The sequence below is a fragment of the Bombus vancouverensis genome, unplaced genomic scaffold, assembly GCF_051014615.1.
Source record: "Bombus vancouverensis nearcticus unplaced genomic scaffold, iyBomVanc1_principal scaffold0056, whole genome shotgun sequence".
In the NCBI taxonomy this organism is placed as follows: Eukaryota; Metazoa; Arthropoda; class Insecta; order Hymenoptera; family Apidae; genus Bombus; species Bombus vancouverensis.
In genome coordinates this window covers 175,524-198,608 of record NW_027468947.1, presented here as the reverse complement: position 1 = coordinate 198,608, position 23,085 = coordinate 175,524, and the positions used below count along the sequence as shown (strand labels likewise).

The 23,085-nt window shown below is 34.5% G+C and overlaps 2 protein-coding genes, 1 long non-coding RNA gene and 1 pseudogene across 7 annotated transcripts in view; 2 read left to right on the top strand and 2 right to left on the bottom strand.

Moving 5' to 3' along the window:
- Positions 1-993: 993 nt before the first annotated feature.
- On the top strand, positions 994-1,382 carry LOC143304817 (uncharacterized). Its single transcript, XR_013061447.1, has 3 exons — positions 994-1,024; positions 1,145-1,224; positions 1,293-1,382. It is a non-coding gene; the product is annotated as an uncharacterized LOC143304817 (long non-coding RNA).
- Positions 1,383-1,398: 16 nt separating this feature from the next.
- LOC143304815 (katanin p60 ATPase-containing subunit A-like 2) lies at positions 1,399-5,692 on the bottom strand (annotated as a pseudogene).
- Positions 5,693-8,380: 2,688 nt separating this feature from the next.
- LOC143304819 (omega-amidase NIT2-like) overlaps positions 8,381-23,085 on the bottom strand; it is a 66,536-nt gene continuing 51,831 nt past the window's right edge. The window contains exon 3 of the mRNA XM_076627305.1: positions 8,381-13,237. Within this exon, the coding sequence (XP_076483420.1) occupies positions 13,055-13,237 (183 nt within the window). The 3' untranslated portion in view covers positions 8,381-13,054. The remainder of the gene's footprint in view (positions 13,238-23,085) is intronic.
- Positions 16,709-22,019, top strand: LOC143304816 (venom serine protease Bi-VSP-like). 5 transcript variants are annotated; one of them, XM_076627302.1, is made up of 7 exons: positions 16,709-17,391; positions 17,720-17,774; positions 19,429-19,524; positions 19,601-19,879; positions 19,955-20,223; positions 20,307-20,403; positions 20,566-21,042. In XM_076627302.1, the coding sequence occupies exons 1-2, from the start codon at positions 17,260-17,262 to the stop codon at positions 17,756-17,758; spliced, it is 171 nt and encodes a 56-aa protein (XP_076483417.1). In that variant the 5' UTR covers positions 16,709-17,259; the 3' UTR covers positions 17,759-17,774; positions 19,429-19,524; positions 19,601-19,879; positions 19,955-20,223; positions 20,307-20,403; positions 20,566-21,042. The 5 variants fall into 5 exon arrangements, 4 of the variants coding, with proteins under 4 accessions (XP_076483417.1, XP_076483415.1, XP_076483416.1 ...); XR_013061446.1 differs by lacking the exons at positions 16,709-17,391; positions 17,720-17,774 and adding exons at positions 18,453-19,216; positions 21,320-22,019 and having other exon boundaries at positions 20,313-20,403; positions 20,566-21,174; XM_076627300.1 differs by lacking the exon at positions 16,709-17,391.

Below are 23,085 nucleotides of genomic sequence, written 5' to 3'. Positions count from 1 at the left end.
AAAAGAAGAAGTTATCAAGCGAATGGGAATGGATGTTGGAAATTCTCAACCGAAAGAAAACCTACAAAATCTTAAGCAGCCTAAACACGCAAGTAAATTACACAAGGTTGTGATTTTGATAGAATATTACAAATTTGATACAGAATATTATTAAATATATTGATTAAGAAGCAAATTATTTTATTTTGCTATTTACTTATATTTATTTGTATACACATCTTTTCTCTATAGAAATGGATCATAGGAGCACCTTATCGTGCAATATACTCAGAGGATGGAGAAATTTATGAAGCTATAATATCAAAAATTTACGAAAACAATGGCACGTGTGTTGTAAAATTTGTAGGTAATACCTTTAGCATGATGGTTATGTCAATTAAGAAATGTACTAAAAATACATATATATATGAAGTAAAGGCTTTCGCATAGTCTATCACAGTGTCATTCAGCAGGTCCTTAACTGGGCAGGAGTACCTGTCAATGTCTATGGGGAGACCCGTGGGATATAGGGTCATGAACCATAAACATGCATGTTACTTATTGTTCATTATTAGCTGCTTGGAATATAATTCTCCTCATTAGACGAGTGATTATTACTACATATATCAAGGCAAACATTTATACATATACATTTATGCACGGGAAATTCTAATACATTGCCTGTAAGGACAGTAACTGAATGGCACTCAGTAATTCTATTAAATGACAAAAATTTCTTTTACTTTGTGTTTAGGCTATGGTAATACAGAGAAAGTCGAGTTGAGTTCTCTTTTAGAATCAGAAGGTTTGCAAAGTCAAATAGCACAACAAAAGAAAGCTTTGCAAGAGAAATTCAATGAAGAGAACGATAAGACTTGTGAGACTAATTTTTCTACAAATGTAAATTCGAAAAAATATAATGTAGAAAAAATGGATTGTGACTCTGAAGAAGCAAATGCGTATAAACATCACTTCATACCGGGACCATCTTTCAATTCGATGACTGATATAATGCACCTCCTTTACCACCACAATTAATGGCCAAGTAAGTACAATTTAAAAATTCTAATGGAATGCTGAATACTTCTAATATTAATAAGTAATTTGGAATAAGTTTAATATTTTATTTGGAAAAAAAATACGAAATTTTAATAAAATGTACTAGATTACCAGATAATGATACAGACGCACTTTCAAGTATGTTGATGTCATGGTATATTAGTGGTTATATGGTATATTACACAGGTAATTATTTCATATAAGTATTTTATTGTATATTAAATTTTCAATGGACTATGTTATTTCTTTTGTAGGTTATTATCATGGTTTGAAACAAGCAAGAAACAATCAAGAGAACAGGAAGAACTGTTGATTATATCAATTTTTTCAATAACAATATAACAATAATATAAGATATAATAAAATATAAAACTCATTGTATTTATTTACTTCAATTATTTGAAATAAAGAACAGCTTTATTTTCATATAAGACTTTAAGACTTTTTAAAAAATAATTACTAAGATAAGAAAACATAAAAAACATATTTTTGATAAAATACACTCACATATATATGTCGGGTTATCATTAGCATTTAAGGCGCGTAATGATCCTTCGTTTGAATTAGCCATTGTTTTACGAAACAGAGAATATATTTACGCGAATAAACAAGATTTTACAAAATATTATGAATAATGAGTTTAATAAATAATAAGATTAACAAACGATAAGTTTAACTAATAATTAGATTAAAGATTAATAAGTTTAACGAACAATAAGAGGAACGAATAATATGTCTTACGAATAATGAATTTAACGTATAATGAGATTAACGATTGATAGGTTTCACGAATAATGAATTTAATTAACGCTATTAACAATGTTCCAGGGTTCAAACGAATCCACGGTCAACGGGATAACTCTTTACTATGTGTAGAATAATTTTAAACACAAAATACAATTGCTGAGACACTCGGTAAATTGCTCGATGTATCACTTTCCAAGGCGATCACACGAATGAATATCTGATGAAAATCTTTTTCGCTATACGACTGCATTTGTTTGTTATATGCTCGCTGGAAACATCGAGAAGGTTCCAATCGTTGTTGCTAGGCAATTTCTGTCAAAAGTTTGTTGTATACTCTTTGGAAACATCGAGAAAGATTCAAACGCCGTTACTAGGCAGTTTCTGTCTGGAGATTGATTCCTAATACAACGTGTGTCCCATTATATCGACATCTCTAAAGTACAATTCTATGTGATTTCTAGGGAGAACAATACAACCGATCCACACCTTCGTCAGGCAAAACGTTTATCCCGTGACCGTGGCTACGTTCGGCGACCAGTTGTCACCTCGAACCCACTTTTGCTTTCACAAATGTCAAACAATTACAAATGACAATTGCTTAATTACAGTTATGATAAAATCTAGGCTAAAGCATTAGAAGGCTTCCTCAAAATTGCAAAGGGAAGGCTCCGGTTTTCCTTTCATCTCCGACATATATAATACAAGGATATAATACAACCGAATATTTTAAACTTAGCCTATAGCGCGTGCGCGCACACACACGCACACACATGACACACATGACACACATGCGCGCACACACATGCGCGCATACACACATGCACACACATGCGAATGATTTCTCGAACGATAATCCATTTATTTATATTTTTCAATATCTGTCCTTACGATTGCGTATTTATTTGTTCCACGTATCATATTTATCTATTTGCATAACTGTAGGTGACTTTTTTTAAACAATTTTGCTAATATTTCATAACTTTTTAATTCATATTTCAAAGTGGTAACAGGTGTTTCTTTCTTTTCAAGTCTCCTCCATATCGGGCTTATTTCTAGTAGCCACGCTTGCTTACAAAGCAATTTTATATCTGCACAAGAATATCTTTCAGTACATTTTACTATGTGGTTTACAATATCTGTATTTTCTAATAAGTGGTTGCTAAGGTATAATTTGAATATACCAAGTCGAGCAACTTCATTGGGTAATGATACCTATATTTGCTTTTCGAGACGCCTGAGTAAAGCTGCATCAATGCCCCTAATAACATATTTACAATAAATATTATCGTTCTATTATACTAATAATAATGAAGGAATACTTCAAACAACACAATAACATATTTGGAATTTGGAGAAATATTACGATATTTTCTACTTAGAAAACATTGAAATAACGTGATATACGTACCAAGGGGAATTAGTTGTAGCCAGAAGAACTACATTAGAATTCTCATTAGACACTAATCCATCCAATCTAGAAAGAAGTTCTGATCTGAATCTCTTTGCAGGTTCAGACAATATACAGTCTCCTTTATTTGTGGCGATCCAGTCAATCTCGTCGATAAAAATAATTGTAGGCGAATGACTATAGGCAAGTTCAAATAAAACCTGTTCAGTTTAACAAATGTATTATTCATTAAATATTATATTCGAAATTCCTTAAATTCATTGCCTCATCACGAATATGATATCATTTCGTTTTCCAAACAACTATTCTATTTATATGTAAATGACGAAAAATAAAATCAAATCTTTTTATACCTAGAATCTCTCCTTCATAGACAAAGGAACAAAGAAACTTACATAGACAAAGCAACTTACACGTATATACTTCTCGGAATCGCCTCTCCATTTGCTGACCAATGAGCTGGCAGTTATGTTAAAAAAAGGTGCAATGGCATTCTGTCGCGACTGCCTTCGCTAACTTCGTTTTCCCTGTTTTGTATATTTCTTGTAAACACGTACAGAAATGAAAAGAATACGAGTATCTTACCTGTACCAGGTGGGCCGTACAGCAAAATACCTTTCCAGGGGGAAAACGGGCTATCAAAAAAGATATGATACTTAAGGGGATACACAACGGCCTCCTTAACAGCGGTTTTACATTCCTCTAGGCCTATAACGTCATCCCAATGTACATTTAATTTGTTTACTATGATCTCCTGTGAAGATACAAAGATAAAATGGCGTCTTCTCTATATTAAGTAAGTGTTACGTAATTTGATATTTGAAGCGTTACTGAAATCATGTCATCGTCGATATACGTTGGACGGTTTATCGACGGGAATTTTATCGTTTAAAAGGTTTACGATACGTATATTAATCGAAAATAACTTACGCATGAGATGTCCTCAGCAATCTTTCGTAATTCCTGATTATCTGAATAAAGCTTTTCAATGCATTTCAATATCTTCGATTGCATGGATTGTTCCATTGGGACGTTAAATAGCTCTTCTGATGAACGTCCATCACTCTCATTGGGGAATATTGACGTCACTGTCATTGCGAGATTAATATGATTCGTATTGTCATCAGTTATCTTCTGCTGTAGATTCGTCTCTTTCACAGGCTCACTTCTCGCTTGTTTACTAATAGATTTGGCTTTTGTCTCAATACTTCTACAAACACTGGATCATATTGTAATACGATACGTTGAATACGATACGTTGAATACGTTGAATACCGTTTAATATCGTTAAATAATTTAAATTCTTCCGTTTTGCTTGCATTTGTCACTTCCCTTGTCATTTCCCTTCCAGTTATTTTCTTACACAATATGGGATATTTTTGAAATTTCATCTTGTAATGATTTTCATACTCTGCAACGATAATTTCCAAATCGATGTTGTCGCAGACCCGATGTTCGGGAGATAGACGAGCTTCCCGGAATAATACATCGCTAATGTCTATATACCTAAAGAAATGTAGTTTTTAATTAATTATAGTTTTTAACCGATTAAAAATATTTTTCGCAATGACTGAACACTATAAGATAACCATCAAACAACTGTTTTATCTCTAGGTAATACAGGCAAAAGAATGTATTTACTATATAAATCCTCGAAGATAATTTCTTGTCTTCTGCTCTTTAATTTCCAATTTTTAGATGGATAAGAATAATTTGAATTTATATTTCATATATTTGTTTATAACTAGTTAATCTACATTATCGATTGAGTTATTCTTAACTACTGAATTACCGATGTTGAATTTTCAAATTTGGTTTCGCCTTCTCTTTCCACGATGTCCACTGATTTCTATTTCGATTGGTCACTGACACTATTCAAGAGAATTGGAACTAGGAATATATTTTAATTATAATATACTCACCCATTGTGTTCCAAATAATCACATACAAGGTATAATATGTTCCGATGACGTTCCGAAATACGACTCTCCTCCTAATATAATTATTTTTTCATTACAATAATATAAGTTTTTTCATGTAATTTTTTGTTACATTTGCGAATTCAACGAGTTACACATGATTTTTCATGAAACACGAACGTTAAAAATATTTGATACAGCCTAATTATAAAAATTGTTAGAAGCAAAAGTCATAGATACTATGTGCGAGTATCGCATGAAACGAACAGCTATTAAGAGAACTGCAGCAATATTACAAATCAAATAACAAAACACACTCGTCTGTGACGTGGAAATTCTAAAATCTAAAATCTAGAATATTCCTTACCTTTTTTCGCAGATTATAAAATATCTTATTCATACTACCTTGCATCGATAAATCACCGTTCATAGTGACACTTTCAAATCGCCTATCGTTTCTCAATGGATACGAGAATTTCCGTTTATTACTTTAAAAACAACCCGTCCATTACGTTTCTCTTAAAAAATTCTTTCAACTCCGTTGAAAACCGAGCATCAAACAAGAGACAAACGATTTGTTGCCATGGAAATGTTTGGTTCACACATAAGCAACGCACAAATATAATGATAGAATAGCTGAGTGTGTGTACTGTATAGTAAGATGGATGCAACATGGAAATAGAAAGAGAACACCATGTATAGATACTTCCTGTCCTTGTTTAATCAGGCATGCACACTAGTGGACACTGACGCTGCTCGTATACCCCTGTTACATATTTCCTGTACAAGTGCGCGTCATTAGACAAGGACGGAACATCCTCTCTCTACTTCTCTATCGCGTTTTTAGTTCGCTCACGCGTCTGTATTTATATCTATTACATTTCCACCATAAGCAGCGGCCGTGCAGTGACTTACAAAAGTTCCGAACGGTTCCATCCTGGGCGGACGGTTAATTGCGTTCGGTACTTCGAGGCAGGAAGGTGAGTACAGAATCGCTCCTCTTAGTACTCTTATTAGAAGTGTTATCATCGAATATAAGTTTTTTCAATAAATTCTTATCGTTTTACAATCTTTCTAGAATACAATGACGTCAGCAATCGATCATTTTCGCGAATTTATTGTAAATTAATTGGGGGAATATCTGGAGTTCTTTATCGGTTTCGACTGTAAAATCAGCAACTATTCGAATTTTTCATTCATAATTGTGACGTTTTCGACTCTTCCGTTGCCAAGACCCTCTTGAGAGATTTTTGGCACGTTCCATCACCCTTGTTAAACGAGTGCACATTGGTGGATATATTGATTTTAAAAACCAATACGTGAACGAGGTTTATTATCTCACTGGGACAAAGAAATCCGTTTTATTCGCGAATTTTCCGTGTTTCTTCTTAATTTTCGTGAGTGTCTGGCGCGGAGCATTATTTGAATGAACTTTTCATCGTTCAGATTATATTTCGTTTAAAAAGATTGAAATTGATGTCGAGAAGAAATGAAACAAGGTGCTCGGGCATTCCATCGTTTCCCGGGGAAAGAGAAATATGAAAAAAACAGTCGTTCTTCCTTCTGCCATTTTCGTCCATTACCAAAATGGTATGACCCAAATGTCCCGGGTCATGAATCAATCAAGCGAATTTTGAATAATTTTTGAATAATATCCAGTTAATAATTTGTGAAACAAATTAATTTCATTTTATCGTTGGAAACAAATTAGTTGGATTTTTCTTTCTTTAGCAGTTTTCGCCGGAGTTGACCTGACGTGCTACTTCAGTTTCCATCTTCGCTTCTCGAAACTTCCAACGTCCTTGGTGTTGGAGTCTCCTTGCCCAGGTGAGTACATAGCTTCTAGATACTCGTCGCTGTTCATCCTTACGAGCCTCTCGAGCTTTAGTTGTCAATTGTTATCGTTAAAGGAAGAGAAGCTCGCGACAGATGTTATCGAACAAATCGTTTGTTCTCGAAAAGTTCGAACTTGTTCGTTGCGTTTGAATATATATGGACGGACTCCATTTTTCATGACATCTTCATGATTTGTCATGTCGTGAGTATAGCTTCTGACTACCATATGTTTGTGATTTATGTGAAATTTGACCACTATACCGTGATAGAAAAATATTTCCAATGAATTATAAATATTTTACATTGTGAATTATAAATATTTGTTACAAATTATATCGTACTTGAGGTGAAAATGAACCATATATCTGCTTATGGAATACGAGGTAGTAAATCATTCGAAACATAATAACGATTAATTAAGCACATATACAATAACGTTTACGAATGAATATTGCGAATTATTGTATGGCTTTAATGCGGTATTTAATGTTTTGATTGCGGTCTTTGAAATGGTATCATAGGTGCTGATATAATATCGCGCGAAAAAGGAAAGACCAGTGGTTAATATTGCAGGTGCACCAGTGCGTTGCGCTCGTCGGGGGTGGTTTTGACGCCGGTGCCGAGGAGAGACGCAGAACGTGTTGGATCGACCCGCGAACGTAGCCCATGCTCATACTGCGACAGAGTTCGTTTCAGTTAGGCTCAGTCGCTGTTTGTCCGTCGACAGCGTATAGTCGCGTCGGCCTACGATTCCTTTTTTCTTCTTGTTTCTTGCGAACTCTCTCGCAACAGCCGTTCTATACGTACGCCGCCAGTATATCGCGTGATCATCGTTCCCGTTGCTTCCCTTACCCTCTCACGTCCCTCGAAGAAGACCTCCCTTGGTTTTTTCCTTGTTTGGAGGGAATTCATCGCTCGGACACATGGACTGCGAAGCACGAGGGTTGATCGAGGCATCAGCGTGATGTACTTTTCAGGTTTCATATTTTCTCTATGATACTTTCTAAGGAGAATTTGGAAGATATACATTTTTAGGAAATAAAGGTTTTTATGGAGTCATCGATAGGTTAGAATTTAATTAACTCTCTTATAACAGGTATTCCAATTTTTTAATATATAAATTTAGTTTCCTCTATGGTGTTAGAGAACATAACGCGGGCATTTTATGATATAACGAATATATTCGTATATATTTTAGTTTATTCATTCGTCAAATTTCCCTAGTAGGCCGGCCTGCAGCTCACATGCAGCACTTAGTAAAAATTTGTTTTGTTAGAGGTTGGCCATTCTTCTTGCTATAAAAATATCGTGAAGTCATATCATATGATAAAGCATCTTCTGAAAGCTAGATGCTCGATAACGAGCCTAATGATTCTCGGTAGTTTGTAATGAGGTGGTATAGTGATAGGTGCGTAAGGAACTACTCTTGGTGTTTTTAACGAATAACAGTTTATTAGAACTAATCAACAATCAGAGTTAACAATTAACGGTCAACAATAACATTTAACGGACAACAGGTAACAACTAACAAATAACGATAGACACCGAGATGTCGTTCGTCGCGTTGCTATCGAAAAGGGACCGAGGAGTTACACTTCTAATGACGCAAGCCAGACTGACTCTGCTTTTTGTTTTTCTTCGCGCAGACCTTCCCTTCGTAGCCCATCGATATCCCCACTCGCGTGCATTCATAAGATGTGTCGCCTGTGCTGGCACGAGTATGCTCTTCCGAGAATTCGGCGGAAAGAGTGTGAGGATATCGATGACAGATTGGGCACATCGGTGTTGCGCTTTGGTGGCGTCGCGCTTTGTATCTGGAGCCGTTGAAAAGTTGCGTGGCCTGTGCCGCCACAGTAATGTCAAGCTTTGAATTGGCGAGATCGCTCTGCTGTCAAAACGCCGTCCAGCGGCGACCACATTCTTTAACCACGTTCAAGGGGTATATCACGCTACAGAAACCATCAAAGGGTTTGCAAGTTAGTTGCCTTTTAGAAGTGGGGCAGTTGGTTGTTACATGTAATCCGTAGTTGCTGGCTGTTCTCCTTAGTCACCATACATCATAGAGACGACAGTTATAGTCGCCAGTTGTCCTTACTAATGGTTGCTTGTTGTCGCTAGTTAGTTCTCGTTATCGTTATGTATTCCATCAATCACGCGAAATTTAACGTATGGGAATTTATTCTTCTTTATTCTTTCTGTAGGGAGATTTTTTAAGACGAGGAAAATATAGAATATTTTAAGACGACGGTAAGGTTTGAATTTAAGTAACTGTTTTATGATACAACAAAGTGGAAAAACGATTTAATTTTATAAAGTTTAAGGTAATTTTTTAAAAAACTTCGAATTTAAAAGATTCAAATAGATATCTTAAACGTAATTAAACCCTCCATATCGTAAGAAATTAAATGAAACTGCGCAACAAAGTTAATACATTTAATGTATTATTTTAAACATTTATTTAAAAACATTTATTTAAAATTGAAGTGTAGGCGTTGACGCGCGCGCGCCATTCGAAGCATTTGTCACTTCGTTACATCTGCGGTAAAAGTTGTAACTACGAAGAAGCTTAACATATGGTGCGTCTCAAGACGACAGTAAAAAGTATTAAGAGATTTTTCGAGATTTTTTCTTTTAAGTTTCCAAGTACTTTTTCTATTTAACTTCTTTTTTTTGCATTTTCTAACAATATTCGATAAATAGAGACGAAATATGACAGTTCTTAGTTCGGGGATTTATTGGTTCGAAAGTTACTATATATATATATATATATATATATATATATATATATATATATGTCGGATCAGGATTCGAATTTTGGGCGCGCGACGACTCTTCATGTGGACTAGCCATCGTTTCACAAAGCCGAGATTTTATTTACACGTATATACAGGTCTATCACTAAGCTTAACAAATAATAAGTACAACTAATAATAAGTCTAACAAACACTAAGCCTAATGAATAATACGATCTACGAATAATTAAATTAAATAATACTATTAGCAATGTTTGAGTTCAAACGAATCCACGGTCACCGGGATAACTCCTTACTAAGCGAAACTAACTTAGACGCAAATGCGATCCTCGAAAACGCTCGATGTATCACTCTCCAAGGCAATCGCAAGAATGCCAGCCTCGTGGAGATTTTTCTCCCTGTACGATTGCATTTTGTTTTCTATACTCGTTTGGAAGCATCGAGAAGGTTCCAAACGCCGTTGCTAGGCACACTCGTTGGAAGCATCGAGAAAGTTCCAAACGCCGTTGCTAGGCAGTTTCCGCCTGGAGTTTTGATTACTAAATACAATGTATGTCCCATTGCATCGGCACCTCCGAGGCAACATCACACGTGGCTCGGCCCGCTCTCGAGGCCGCATGCCGCCACAACCACATTTCTCGGAAAACACATACAACCACTCCAGACCTCCGTTAGATAAAACATCCATCCCGTGACCGTGGCTACGTTCAGCGACCGATTGTCACCTCGAACCCAATCTCGCTTATTACAAATCTTAAACAATTACAACTATAATAAAATCTAGGCTAAGGTACTAGAGGATGTTCCCAAAATTTCCAAGGAAGGGCTTCGGCTTTCCTTTCATCTCCGACATATATATATATATATATATATATATATATATATATATATATATATATATATAATAATTCTATATTGAAGAAAATATGAAATTAACATGATATATACATTACTACATATGTAATTTCGACCAATTGCGGGGAGACGTAATCGCGAGGAGAGACGTCAACGGGGGTCGTAAATCCCCGTTACGACTGTAGCAGTCGACACCACGAATTGATCGATCCCCTGATTTCCGTTGAGATAATAAGGGGTGATTGAGTTTGTATAACCCTGTGATTCACAGAGTTATAAATTATATATGTCCAACACTTAGACTACACTGATGCCGAAATAAATAGTTAACAACCTGTCGCACGACGATGCGATAGATATGTGCGCTAGAGCAGGGCTCTTATACTGGAAATTAGTGTATTAATGGACTTAGCACTATGATGTATTTAGGAGAGAAGATGTATGTTCGACCACACCGAGAACCGACAAAGATTTGCGGGAAGTATGCGACTCTCGCGCTATGTGCAGACTGCCGCGTTAGGCGTTAGTTTTTAGACTGACTGTCGCTCTTTTTTTAATACGGAAGAAAAGTTCGGTGTGGGTGTGCCCCTGTGCCTAAAGAACGCGGATTCGTTGTTCCCAATTTCGTTAGGAAAAGTGAGGGTAACGAACCGAGGTGTCGATTGGTCATGACCTGCATTACTGCTCGAAGGGATGAGTAGGGAGTCTCCTACCATCGTGGCGGATAGATGACTGTGTGCGTAAGAAAACATAGCTTGTTTTATTACAGGGCTATTCGGATTTTCCTCATGGGTGCATACCCGCCTTCTCCGTGTTTTAAGTGCGACTAATAAACCCAAGGACCTCTCTAAAAAACCAGATGTGCGTCGAAAATACTTTTAGGCTGAAGAAATTCTTCAGGACAAACGGATTGACGACACATGGCGAAACAATACAGGAAAGTGAAAGTTATGGTGGGCCCTTAGGTTTATTGAGGGTCGAAGTGACGTTACGCAGGTCGGTTGTTGTCCGGTCGCGCGGGCTGGCGTGCAGATGTTTTAGGCGGCGTAACAACATAAGTTATATATAAAATATGTATATTATACCCTTGCCTACTGACTGATATGAATTTCTTTCGGTCTCGAATGCGTTAAAAGAGAGCGCAAAGAAGTCGAAATTACTTATTGTAATTAGTAAAACGACCTGAGAGGCAGACAGATACAAGAAAGAAGGAATATTATATTAGCGGCATTATCATGTTTTTGCTCTCTTTAAGTCTTTCATCGAGACAGACAATCTACAGGTATTAATCGACCAATTTCTCCAAGCTGATAACTTCGAATTGATGTTTATATATAAGAAGTGTTATGTGTTAATCTGTCTAAATGTTTAAAAGGTGTTATAAATTAAATGTTGTTAAACGATACGTAATTGCCTTTTGATCGTAAATTTTACTATCAAGGGGTCTTTTATGTATGCGTAATCATTGTGAATTATAACAATTTATGTGATCGATATTAAAGGTGTTTAAAAGCATGTGTGTTTTTCTATATTATTATTTTCCTATATTATTATCCTATATTATTATAGCATTCCTATATTATTATAATATCCAATTACATGTTGATACACAGGATATACAGATTATTATTTATAACGTTTTGGTTTTTTTAATTGAGTCATTCATTTAGTACAAATGATAAGAAATTAGTAATAATTCACAAAAAAAGAATATGGTAGTAGAAATATTATAAAAAAACATTTTCTGTTTTAGTGTAGAGTTACTCCTTCTTACAGACAGTGTCGTACAAATCTGTACGTCTCTGAGAAACTGTAGGTATCTGAGCCCTTACTTCCTCAACAACTTTTAGATCTGATAGAAAAAAAGAAACATACGAAGTAATAAGTAATGCTTACTAATAAATTCAACAAATACAGAGGAAGATGGCTAAATCGATAAATTAACGAGGCTAAAAATTAATTACATCATGGATCTCTCGCTTTTAATTTTAAGCTGTAAATTACAGATATCGGTGACTGCCATATTCTCTTGAGTTTCCAAATCGTAAAGAATCTTTCCCCAGGGATTGGTCAACTGTGTATGTCCCCATGCGACGTAACTTGCTTAAGGAACACGAGCCGGTGATATGCAGGCAACGTATAATTGATTATCATTCGCTCTGAAACGCTGAAGTAATGACCAGTGCAGTGGTCCAGTGGTCATATTGAATGCCGCTGGATATATCAGCATTTGGCAACCTAACCCGGAGAAGCAGGAAATATGAAGCCACCGAATACCAATTAACTTCGTAGTTGCACGGTTCACATTCCATCATTTCTGAATATGCGAGGACAGTCCTCTTATTGTGCTTTTAATTCTTTTATTTGTTTCATTTTCAGCAAATATACTGGTTTTTTAAATTAAGCTTCTTTTTATACAGAGTTACAGATTATATTAATTTTATATAGAATATATTTAAGAAAGATATTTAATTTTTTGCTAGTTAAGTATTGATCGATTAAGTTACTGTATCTTTGTTCCGATAAATGCGTGCCATTTCCTCGAATCTAATATCATAGCAAATGCCAATACCTATTTTGCAGCCCTTCACATCGAACGTCGTTAGGGAGTTACCAGGACTGAGTGAATCACTCTCTCGAAAAGTAATCTTATTAGGAATGTCGATGTCGAATAGATGTACCTAATAACATAAAAATGTGGTCGCTAATTCTATTGCTGCAACTTTTGTAATTTAATATCAAAGTTACCAACTCCTAAACTTTAATTATTTTTTATTTAATAACTGACAGCGTTTTTATCACTTTCTTTTATTAAAAAATCTTATCATTTAATAATGTTTAAAAAGGAGAAAAAATAAGTATTTTCGTATGTGAAAAATTTATACAACAACAAACACATTACAACAAAAATGGGCGTTTCCCGTATCATAACGTATTTTATAAACCGTAAATTATAGAATTGGTTATAGTATACGTATGTACATATGTATATTCCTAAATTATTCCTAGATAGAGTCACTTTCTTCACCCCAATATTTTCAAATTCAAAGCCATAAAGGAATATATTACTTACCTTTCGGTGTTTTGCTATCAAAGTTCCATCGGGACCCCAAATAGTACAGGTATTGTACAATTTATCGCCCTCTATTTCAGGCATCGTACCACCAACTACATAGATGTTGTTTTCTTTAGCTGCGTTCGATGAAGCAACGCTCGTTTCACCATCAGGAATACTCTCGGCGTATTTTGGAAAGTACTCTGCATTGCAATATTTCAATTAATGAAAAATAACTGTCTTTTGTTCCAACCATAAATTAAATTGAAATGTTTGTCAGTTTTTTATTTTCTAAATTATCAAAATAACTAAGTTTTATATTTCGACTTAATTAAATATGCAATTACTTAGCTAATAGTATATATAATAAATTGTTTCTACAGGTTCAAAATGAAAAATGAATATTTAGAAATATTTAATTACGACAATGCTATTTGTGTTAGCATCAGTGGCTTGTTACTCAACGACTTTGCTAGTACTTTTTGAAACATAAAGTTAGTTTTCAATTAACACTTATACTAGAGGCGGAATTATAAATGCAAAATAATTGATAATACTAATTTATGACTACCTAATTATTAGTATCTTAAAAAATATATTTATACAAAAATCACGATAATCATGAAAATGGGGAAATCCTATATTCTCGAATCAATTCACAATTTATTTTGTATATTAATTAGATTCCGCGCTCATCAGTACGTACTCACTGGCGACATCGAGAAAATGTATCGGCAATTCCTCGTACGACCAGAGGATCGGAAATATCAAAGGATATTATGGCGCAGCGCGAGTGGAGAAACAGAAACATATGAGCTTAACACCGTAATACTCTTATCATAGAAATAGAAGCAGTCCTCAATTCCCGCCCGCTAACTCCTATCTCCACCGATCCAAATGATCTCCTAGCCCTCACTCCCGGACATTTCCTCATTGGCGATTCATTAATGTGCTTACGTGATCGAGATTTCAGAGACATTCCATCGAACCGACTCTCCAAATGGCAGCATATCCAACAGCTTAAACAACATTTTTGGAACCGCTGGCATAAGGAGTATTTGAACGAGCTAACCAACCGCAATAAATGGAGCAAGGGTGGACACAGCATCCAAAAGGGCACAATCGTCATCCTCAGAGAGGACAACGTTCCCTCCATGCATTGGCCTCTGGGCCGAGTTATCAAGGTTCATCCAGGCGCCGATGGTGTCATCCGGACAGCTACAGTTCAGACGGCAAAGAGCATTTTGGATCGGGGCGTCAAAAGGCTTGTCCCACTGCCAATTCAACCCGATCTCGAGAAACCCGAACAACTAGCCACCGAGACGAAATAAGATGGGAACTTCAACCACACCTCGCTAGTTTGATCGGTACCCTCTCAACGGGGGGAGAATGTTACGCCATGCGGCTTACCATAGGTCATATTCTTAACTATCGATCGCGGCACTATAATGTCGCAGACGGATCGTCGCGTCTGCCCGGCAAACAAACATTATAGTGGCAAGCGCATGGTTCATTAAGCAGGGCGACTTCCAGAAACGTCGACTCGTGGCCCGTATTTTACCTCGCGTAAAAGAATGTGGCGTGATCCGAACGTAGTGGGGGTCGCCTTCCAGAAAACACGAAAAAAATCGAAAGGCGTTCAGAACTTTTCGAGAAGTCGAACCGTCAACACATGTGGTATGTCGCGCATTACTTATCAACCAAAACGCAGTTACATTTTTTTTGTTCCATTTATATCTTTCTAGTTAATAAGTTGTTGAAATAAACATTAATTTATTTGTGTTAATTCTGTGGAATTTCATTGAACTACCCTTATTATCATAATCGAAATAAGGGGATCGATCAGTTCGTGGCGTCGATTATTTAATCGTAACGGGAACTTACAACTCTCGTTGACGTGCTATCCCGCGATCGCGTCTCTCCGCGAACGGTCGAAACAAAATGATTCACTAAAAACTGTCCTGAATTCCTAAGAATTTATTTACCGCAAAACTGACAAAGTGTTTATTTAAAAAATGAGGTTGAAGGTAGTCCTTTTCTTTCATTTCATTCATTTTCATTTTCTTTCTTAAGTATGGCTAACACAATATCTAATCAATTAAAATTTTATATTTTCACGTGAAAAGTTTCTTTAGATAATTATTATCAACATGATGACTAACTCTTACGGATTAATACGTGTCTGTAGGGCAATCCGGTGGACTTGATCGGCTTTTTACTTCGAAAGTTGAGTAATCGGTGTCGCTTTCTTACGCATCTTTGAACTGTATAAATGTTTTAAAATTGTTTGATCCAGAATGTACCACACCGGACAATCAAGAAGGCAGGTGCCTTGACTACAGAAAATGTAAACCTCTGCAAGAAATATAGCAGATACAGTACCGTACAGCCACCGATTTTTATAGACGATCAGTGTGCAGATACCAGGGCAATGTTACGATCGTTTGCTGTCCGGACGATCCAAACAAAGAGAAGAGAGAAATTTTAATAAAAACTGTGTATAAGTATAAGGCTTGGCGACCACCATACTGTGGTTTTAGCAACGTCTCTCATACCAGAGTGGTCGATAGTAAACCAGCTGAACTTGGTACGTTTTATGTCTTTCTTTCCGATTAATAATAAGCCATTTACTGCAAAGAATGAACTTTAAAGGCATTAAACAGCACATCAATGTACATTTCAATTAGACTAAATAATAATGCTATGATTTTATCGGTACTAACTTTACTTATTAACTTGAATTATTTCTTTCTTTTACTTCATGTTAGGAAGAGTATCTTTTTGCTTGAAATAAAAAATTGATATAGGAGTAATAATATGGATAGAGATCAAAAACTGTTAGGGCAGAAATTACACGTTTGAACTTTATAGTTCGGTATAGTTCAAATAGAAATTATATAGAATTATTTAATAATTTGTATTCCACTGGAATAAAAATTTAATTTCTGTCTTTATCAAATCTCTATTTCAGAGTATTTGTACGTATGTACTTATCGTCTGCTGTATGATCGAATATCGAATAGGTAATAATCGTTGTTACTCATTATGTGAGAAAAAATTATGTATATTCACAACTATGACTATTGCATTTTAGGCGCTTGGCCATGGATCGCTGCATTAGGTTTTCGTAATCCCCGAAACCCAGACAAACCACTATGGAAGTGCGGAGGTTCCCTGATATCGGCTAGGCATGTTTTGACCGCAGCACATTGTGCACATATGGATGGAATAGAAAACATACACAATCATAATATTGCCATTCTTAGATTGGTGGAGGAGGTGCCATTTTCGAGTAAGTCCTCAAATATATATATATATATGCTATTGAGTATTACTGAAGTATCATATCCTGAAATTTCTTACTGTACACATATATTGTGTCATAAAGCGTGTACAATTCTTTCTCATACTTTTGGTCATTCGTTTCCTGCATTTTCATTTATTTTTTTATTTTTCAGGGTACGTATATCCCATTTGTACGAAAGAGCCCCTACGAAAGAGCAACTTCGTCGGCTATAACCCCCTTGTTGCTGGATGGGGAGCATTAAGATATAGTAAGTGATATCAATTTTATAATAAAATTAAACAGTTCCAGTCTTAAATATCTTTCTTATTTTCTTCGTAGGACGACCACGACGTAATGCATTAATGGAAGTACAAATGCCAGTGATTAAGAACGCCGAATGCAAAATAGCTTATTCCAAATTTCCTAATGCACCTGATATCACTGATGGTATAATATGCGCCGAACATGCTCAGGGTGGAGAGGATTCTTGTACGGTAATTAAGTTATAGAGTTACTACAAACTATACGGTATCTGAAGACACGTCAATTCGAATTAACATCAAATCGACGTCTTAAACATTAGAAATAATAGATAAACACAATTTAATAGTCTTGCCCACTTCTCACACCTCATTATGGTATTTAATCTAATTTCCTTCTAATCTTAGTTTTGCTCAAAATACATATAACATGTACATTATAAATTGGAGTATTTCAATACACAAATCAATAGAAGATTATTACTGTATATAAGTATAATTTCAATACAATTCGATCGATATATTTCAGTATCTTTGATTAAAAATTTAACGATCCTTTCAGGCTGACCGCGGCGGACCACTGCTGATACAACATGAATGAACCTCGTATTTAATAGGTATTGTGTCTTATGCTTATAAGTGCGACACAGCTGGGTATCCCAGCGTTTACACTAGGGTCACATCGTACCTTGACTTCATTCTCCAAGCGATGCAATAATATGATATTACTGTTCCATAAATATCATTGTGTAAAAAACGTAAAGTTGGATTTTCTTATTGTGGAGATAAGAAACAGCTCAAATTTACATTGTTTTGTACGTTACAAATTATAGGCTTAAAATGTACGAAATGTAACTTTGAAAGGACACTAATTTTTTACGCACGATAAACCTCCACGACTTAGGTATGTAAAGATGATAAACGTATATTAATTCTATTAATTTGGTAATAATAAACCAACTTTCTGAGAAGTTCTGTAAATTTCGTTTCTGTTGTATCAAGAGAATAATGGAATATTCCACTTAGATCGTATACTTCTTGTATGTACATACAAAATTTTCCGGCTAATCTAAAACACTTCATAAGATAGAGAGCTTCTGGAAATTCGGACACAGAGAGTACATGAAATACAAGATAAGTCTCGTGTCTTTCAAAATTATTTTTTATTCGCTAAAAACGTCCTGTGTACTCATGCAATCACATGCAACCTCGAAACTTCACTTATTTTTTATCACTTTCCAATTCAATACACTGTTTCTGCATTTTTGACTATATGTAAGAGAAATTTCCATTCAGCCAAAGGTGTACTTACAGATTATAGATTCCTATACGACTCTCGGTAAAAATTTATCCGCACTCCAGATAGTTAAAACTTCTGTGGACCGTATTGATCCATCTGCACTCTTCGTATGACGTCAATATCTGTTCAGTGCTGCTGCGCAGGTTTCATTGTGTTACGTCAATTCGTTTGTGACCGTTGCGCGAGTAATGGCGCTTTGCAATGGCGATTTGCAGGAAAACAGTGCAGGATGCTGTGATTCGTTTCTTGTGGTCGGAAGTTATGTTTGATGCCTATATTTATCAAAGATTTAATGCACATTATGGAGAAAGTGTTTTGTCACGAAGTGTGTTTGAATGGGCACAAAAGTTCAAAGAAGATCGCACAAGTGTTATGAAAAAACAGCTGGACGCCCGTCCACATCCACGACGACAACATTGAACGTGCTCATGAACTTATGCTCTATGGAATAGACGAGTGACACTGGATAATGTGGCAAATCATTTGCAAATCAGCCACGGCTCTGCTTATGCAATAGTGCACGACAGATTTGGGTTTTAAAAAGTTTGTGCGAGATGGATGCCGAGAAAGCTGATGAAAAGGTGAAGACGACGATGCATTCGTGGTTCGCAGCTCAGCCCAAAACATTTTTTAATGAGAAAATACGAAGGTCTTTCAGCAAATGGACAAAGTGTATACAGAAATTGAGTGATTATGTCAAAAAATGATGTATGTCTTTTTTGACAATTGCTTAAAATAAATTCTACACCGACAGAGCGGGTAACTTTTTACTCACCCTCGTAAGACACTTAAATTTCCAATCTATTATGATGAATAAAAGAGCTTATACTATTAAATCTAATTGTATTTTGTTGCATGAGAGTACACGTGTATGTGATGTACATTACCTTTATATCCCCTTGAAAGCTTCAATATTGCGCGTATATACTATATTTTGTACAGCTTCTATAAAATTTTGTATGTTTGTTTAGGCTGTTAATCTAGAGGCTGGAGTACAAGGAAGTGGCACAATGATGTGGGCTGATGACATTTATAATTATCAAGGAATCACCCCTACATTCGCTCAGGTATATATCGTTGACTATAATGTATTTAACATATATGATTGTTAGAATATTAATAATTAATTTTTAATTCTATCAGAATTTTAATGAAACTGTCCCTTGGGAAGGAAGAACTGATACCTTGATATCACGGTTTGTACATCCTATATGTACGACAAATTTTAGAACATTATATAACGAAGAACCAGATGGTCGTGGCCATGTGATGTGAATAAAAGGACTTGAATTTGATGATATTTTTATAATGTTAGATAACATAACTAAGTATCTTCACAGTAAGATAGGATGACATGGTTTACATGATCTTAATGTTGTTCACTTGAGTGATGATATTATAAGGAAAAGTGTAATATCACAGGTAGGATGATTCATAATTTAGAACTACTAACTCATGTATGTATTAAAAATTAAAGAAATATATTAAATTTTATAGGATATTTATGTTTACTAACCAGTAATTCAGAGATTGGTATTCATGGTTACTATAACGAGGCTGTAGAAACGCACCCTTTCTTCTTTGCAAATGGTCCTGTATTTATGTCTAAGCCGAAACTGGAACCTCTGAATAATTTAGATTTATTCTTGTCATTTTCTAAAATACTTATCTACAGTATACCATAAGGAATGATACCGTATCACACCTAATCAAGTGCCTTAAGAAACATCAACAGGATATCACAGTAATCCCTTATCGACTGATATGTAAGTAAAAGTTATGTGTCATTGTTATACACAGTTATGTGTTAGTGCTATACACAGTTATTTATCATTTTCTATTAATTCAGTTGTAGCCACTACAATATCTATGACACTGGTAGTAATTATAAGAACAATAATGATGTTCTATAAGAGGAAATGATGATTAGGAGCAAAAAGTTACAGGTAAGTCAAAGTATATGTTATTTGCCATTTGAAAAGAAAGTTACTAACTTAGAATTTTTTGATAAATAATAATTGTGCAAAATATATTGGATTTCAAATTTGTCAAAAATTGAAATTTAAGAAGCATTGTAATAATATAACATTAATATTTTGATTTTTCAGGAGATATCATGCGGTGGATGGATAATATGTAAAAAATATTAAGCAGTATATGAATTTTCATATTGCGTAGAGATAACAAAATGAATTTTAAAAAATGTCGACATGGTAATAAGAAATAGCATCATGACAAAGAATATATAACCACAGTTTCATTTTTTATAAATAAAAATTTGTTGTTCCAGATTTTGAAATATAGTGAAACGTTTAATTAGTATCTTAATATCTTCAAATAATTATTATTTTAGAATCAATTGTAATTGTATCATACGTACTTTTGAATTCGTGCAAGAACATATGTAATTTTGAAGTAGTTATTATTAGGAAATTGTTAGACGCGAACAGTATGCGAAAAGTTAGTATGCAGTGTAATAATTATCAATCAAAACACAAGAATTAAATTCTTGAGGAAAAAATTTCCGGAATTTCTTATTTACATGATTATAAAGAAATCCATAATAAAAAGGAGCTGCTTTCTAATACTTCTCTTCCTTATAATGCCTACGTTAATAATAACGAGGTTCGACTTTTTGTTTTTAGAGGGATACTGGAAAATTTGAAAGTACAGTACCATTGGGAAGAAAATCACGATATTGAAAACGATATTTGCAAGTAAATTTCCAAAAAATCTGTTTTCAAATCTTCGCTTTCTATTTCACATTAAAAGAAAGGGCTGCCTTCCTTTTTCTGCAAGACAAAACAAACATTCTGAATCTCGTATCAATGAATGATGTCAATAAGTTATTTTTCTTTTCAGATTGAACAATATTCCAGATTTATTCATAATTTCATACTACGCGAAGAATAGACTTTCATAGGTATATAAAGGAAATATTAAGTATAGGAAAACTCTTTTTCGTTGTAGGTGACATATGCTTCACGGTTGAACACATGTATTTTTGAACACATATAAATGAAAAAGTACTCTTATGGAGAAAAAGAATTGATACCTTCGATTGACATTAGATAATCTATATAAACTTATGAACAATCACTATCAGTTTGTATTTTAGGTGCACACGCAGATTTGTTGGAGTTCTTATAAAATGTACTTCCTGTACGAACGTTTTATTCTTTCAAATTTTACGATACTATGTCTCATATAATAACTATATGGATTAAACGTAATATAAATGATCCGAAAATAGACTCGAACGACATTAATTGTCTTTCTATTTATACCAATATCGAAAATACAAGTAAAGCTGGAGCAATAGTATGCAAGAATGGACTATTTATTATTTTAAACCAAATCATAGCATATTCAGAATGCACAGTATTATCATGAAATGTAAATGAATCAGTTGTAAACGAACGATTTTACTGTAAAATCATTGCCTCCTTTTTTTCATCTGAAATATAGCAGCAATGAGTACATTCTTTTAATATATAATAAAACGAGATATCTTTATAAAGTTACATATGTCATCACTGGTAACTGTTATCTCGTATGACACCAAATATACCGTTAGTATGGAATGATATTTTTATGAAGATATACTTTAATGATAGATTTTATGAATGAAACGTTATATAAGAAAAATTATCTCTTGTTATTCTATGAAGTGTAGTAGCTAATGAAGATTAATTTTACGAAGTATTAGAGCAAAAGAGAATTAAAAAATTAAAAAGATCTAAATAAGATTGTTCGTGTGGCTTAATTATCTCAATTCTGGTACACCACTTGTTACATTCTAACTAATTAGCGCTAAACAATAACTTGCAAATATTAAAGATATTAACACCTTAATATTAACACCTAAAGGTTTTCAGGAAATTTTATAATATTTGATTATTGTATATCTAGTCATTGATTGATAAAATTTCTTGTATAAGCATAGATCGAGGTTGACGTCATACGCAGATTGCATATCATTGACAGGTATCGTTTTAATTTATTTTATGGCTAGAATCATTTGAATATCATACGAATAATTATTTCCATTCGAACGATTAATAAATCACGTACCTATAAAAGATATATTATGAAAAAGACGTGACGAAACAAAAAAATATTGGAAATTCCGTTGTCATTAGATCAATTATTTTTGCAATGATTTTTATTTCCATGTAATTACATATGAAATGAGTAATTCATTAACATCTCCTCGAATCGAATATAATTCGTTACACTTCACAACGATTCAAATAATGGACGGGAAATATATAATAAGTTTCCTGTCCTTGCGTTAAAATAGTACTGTACAAATCAGATGATACAGGAAATACCCAAAAAACCCAATTACATCCACATTGCATGACAGCACACTTGCAATGGATTTTTGTGATTTCAATGTCACAGACAATGACACAACTAATCAGAACACGTTCGAGGCTATAGACATTGAAATTACCGCGTGTTTAATACGTTTAAAGCATAAATCTAAATTTCACGCGATTATTTCTTTGTACATTGTGAAACTCTTAAATTATCTTAATCGAATAAATAATCCTAATGTAATAAAACATCTTGAAATAGACCTAGATATCTGAAACAGAAACTCGAAGGATAAGAAATCCTAA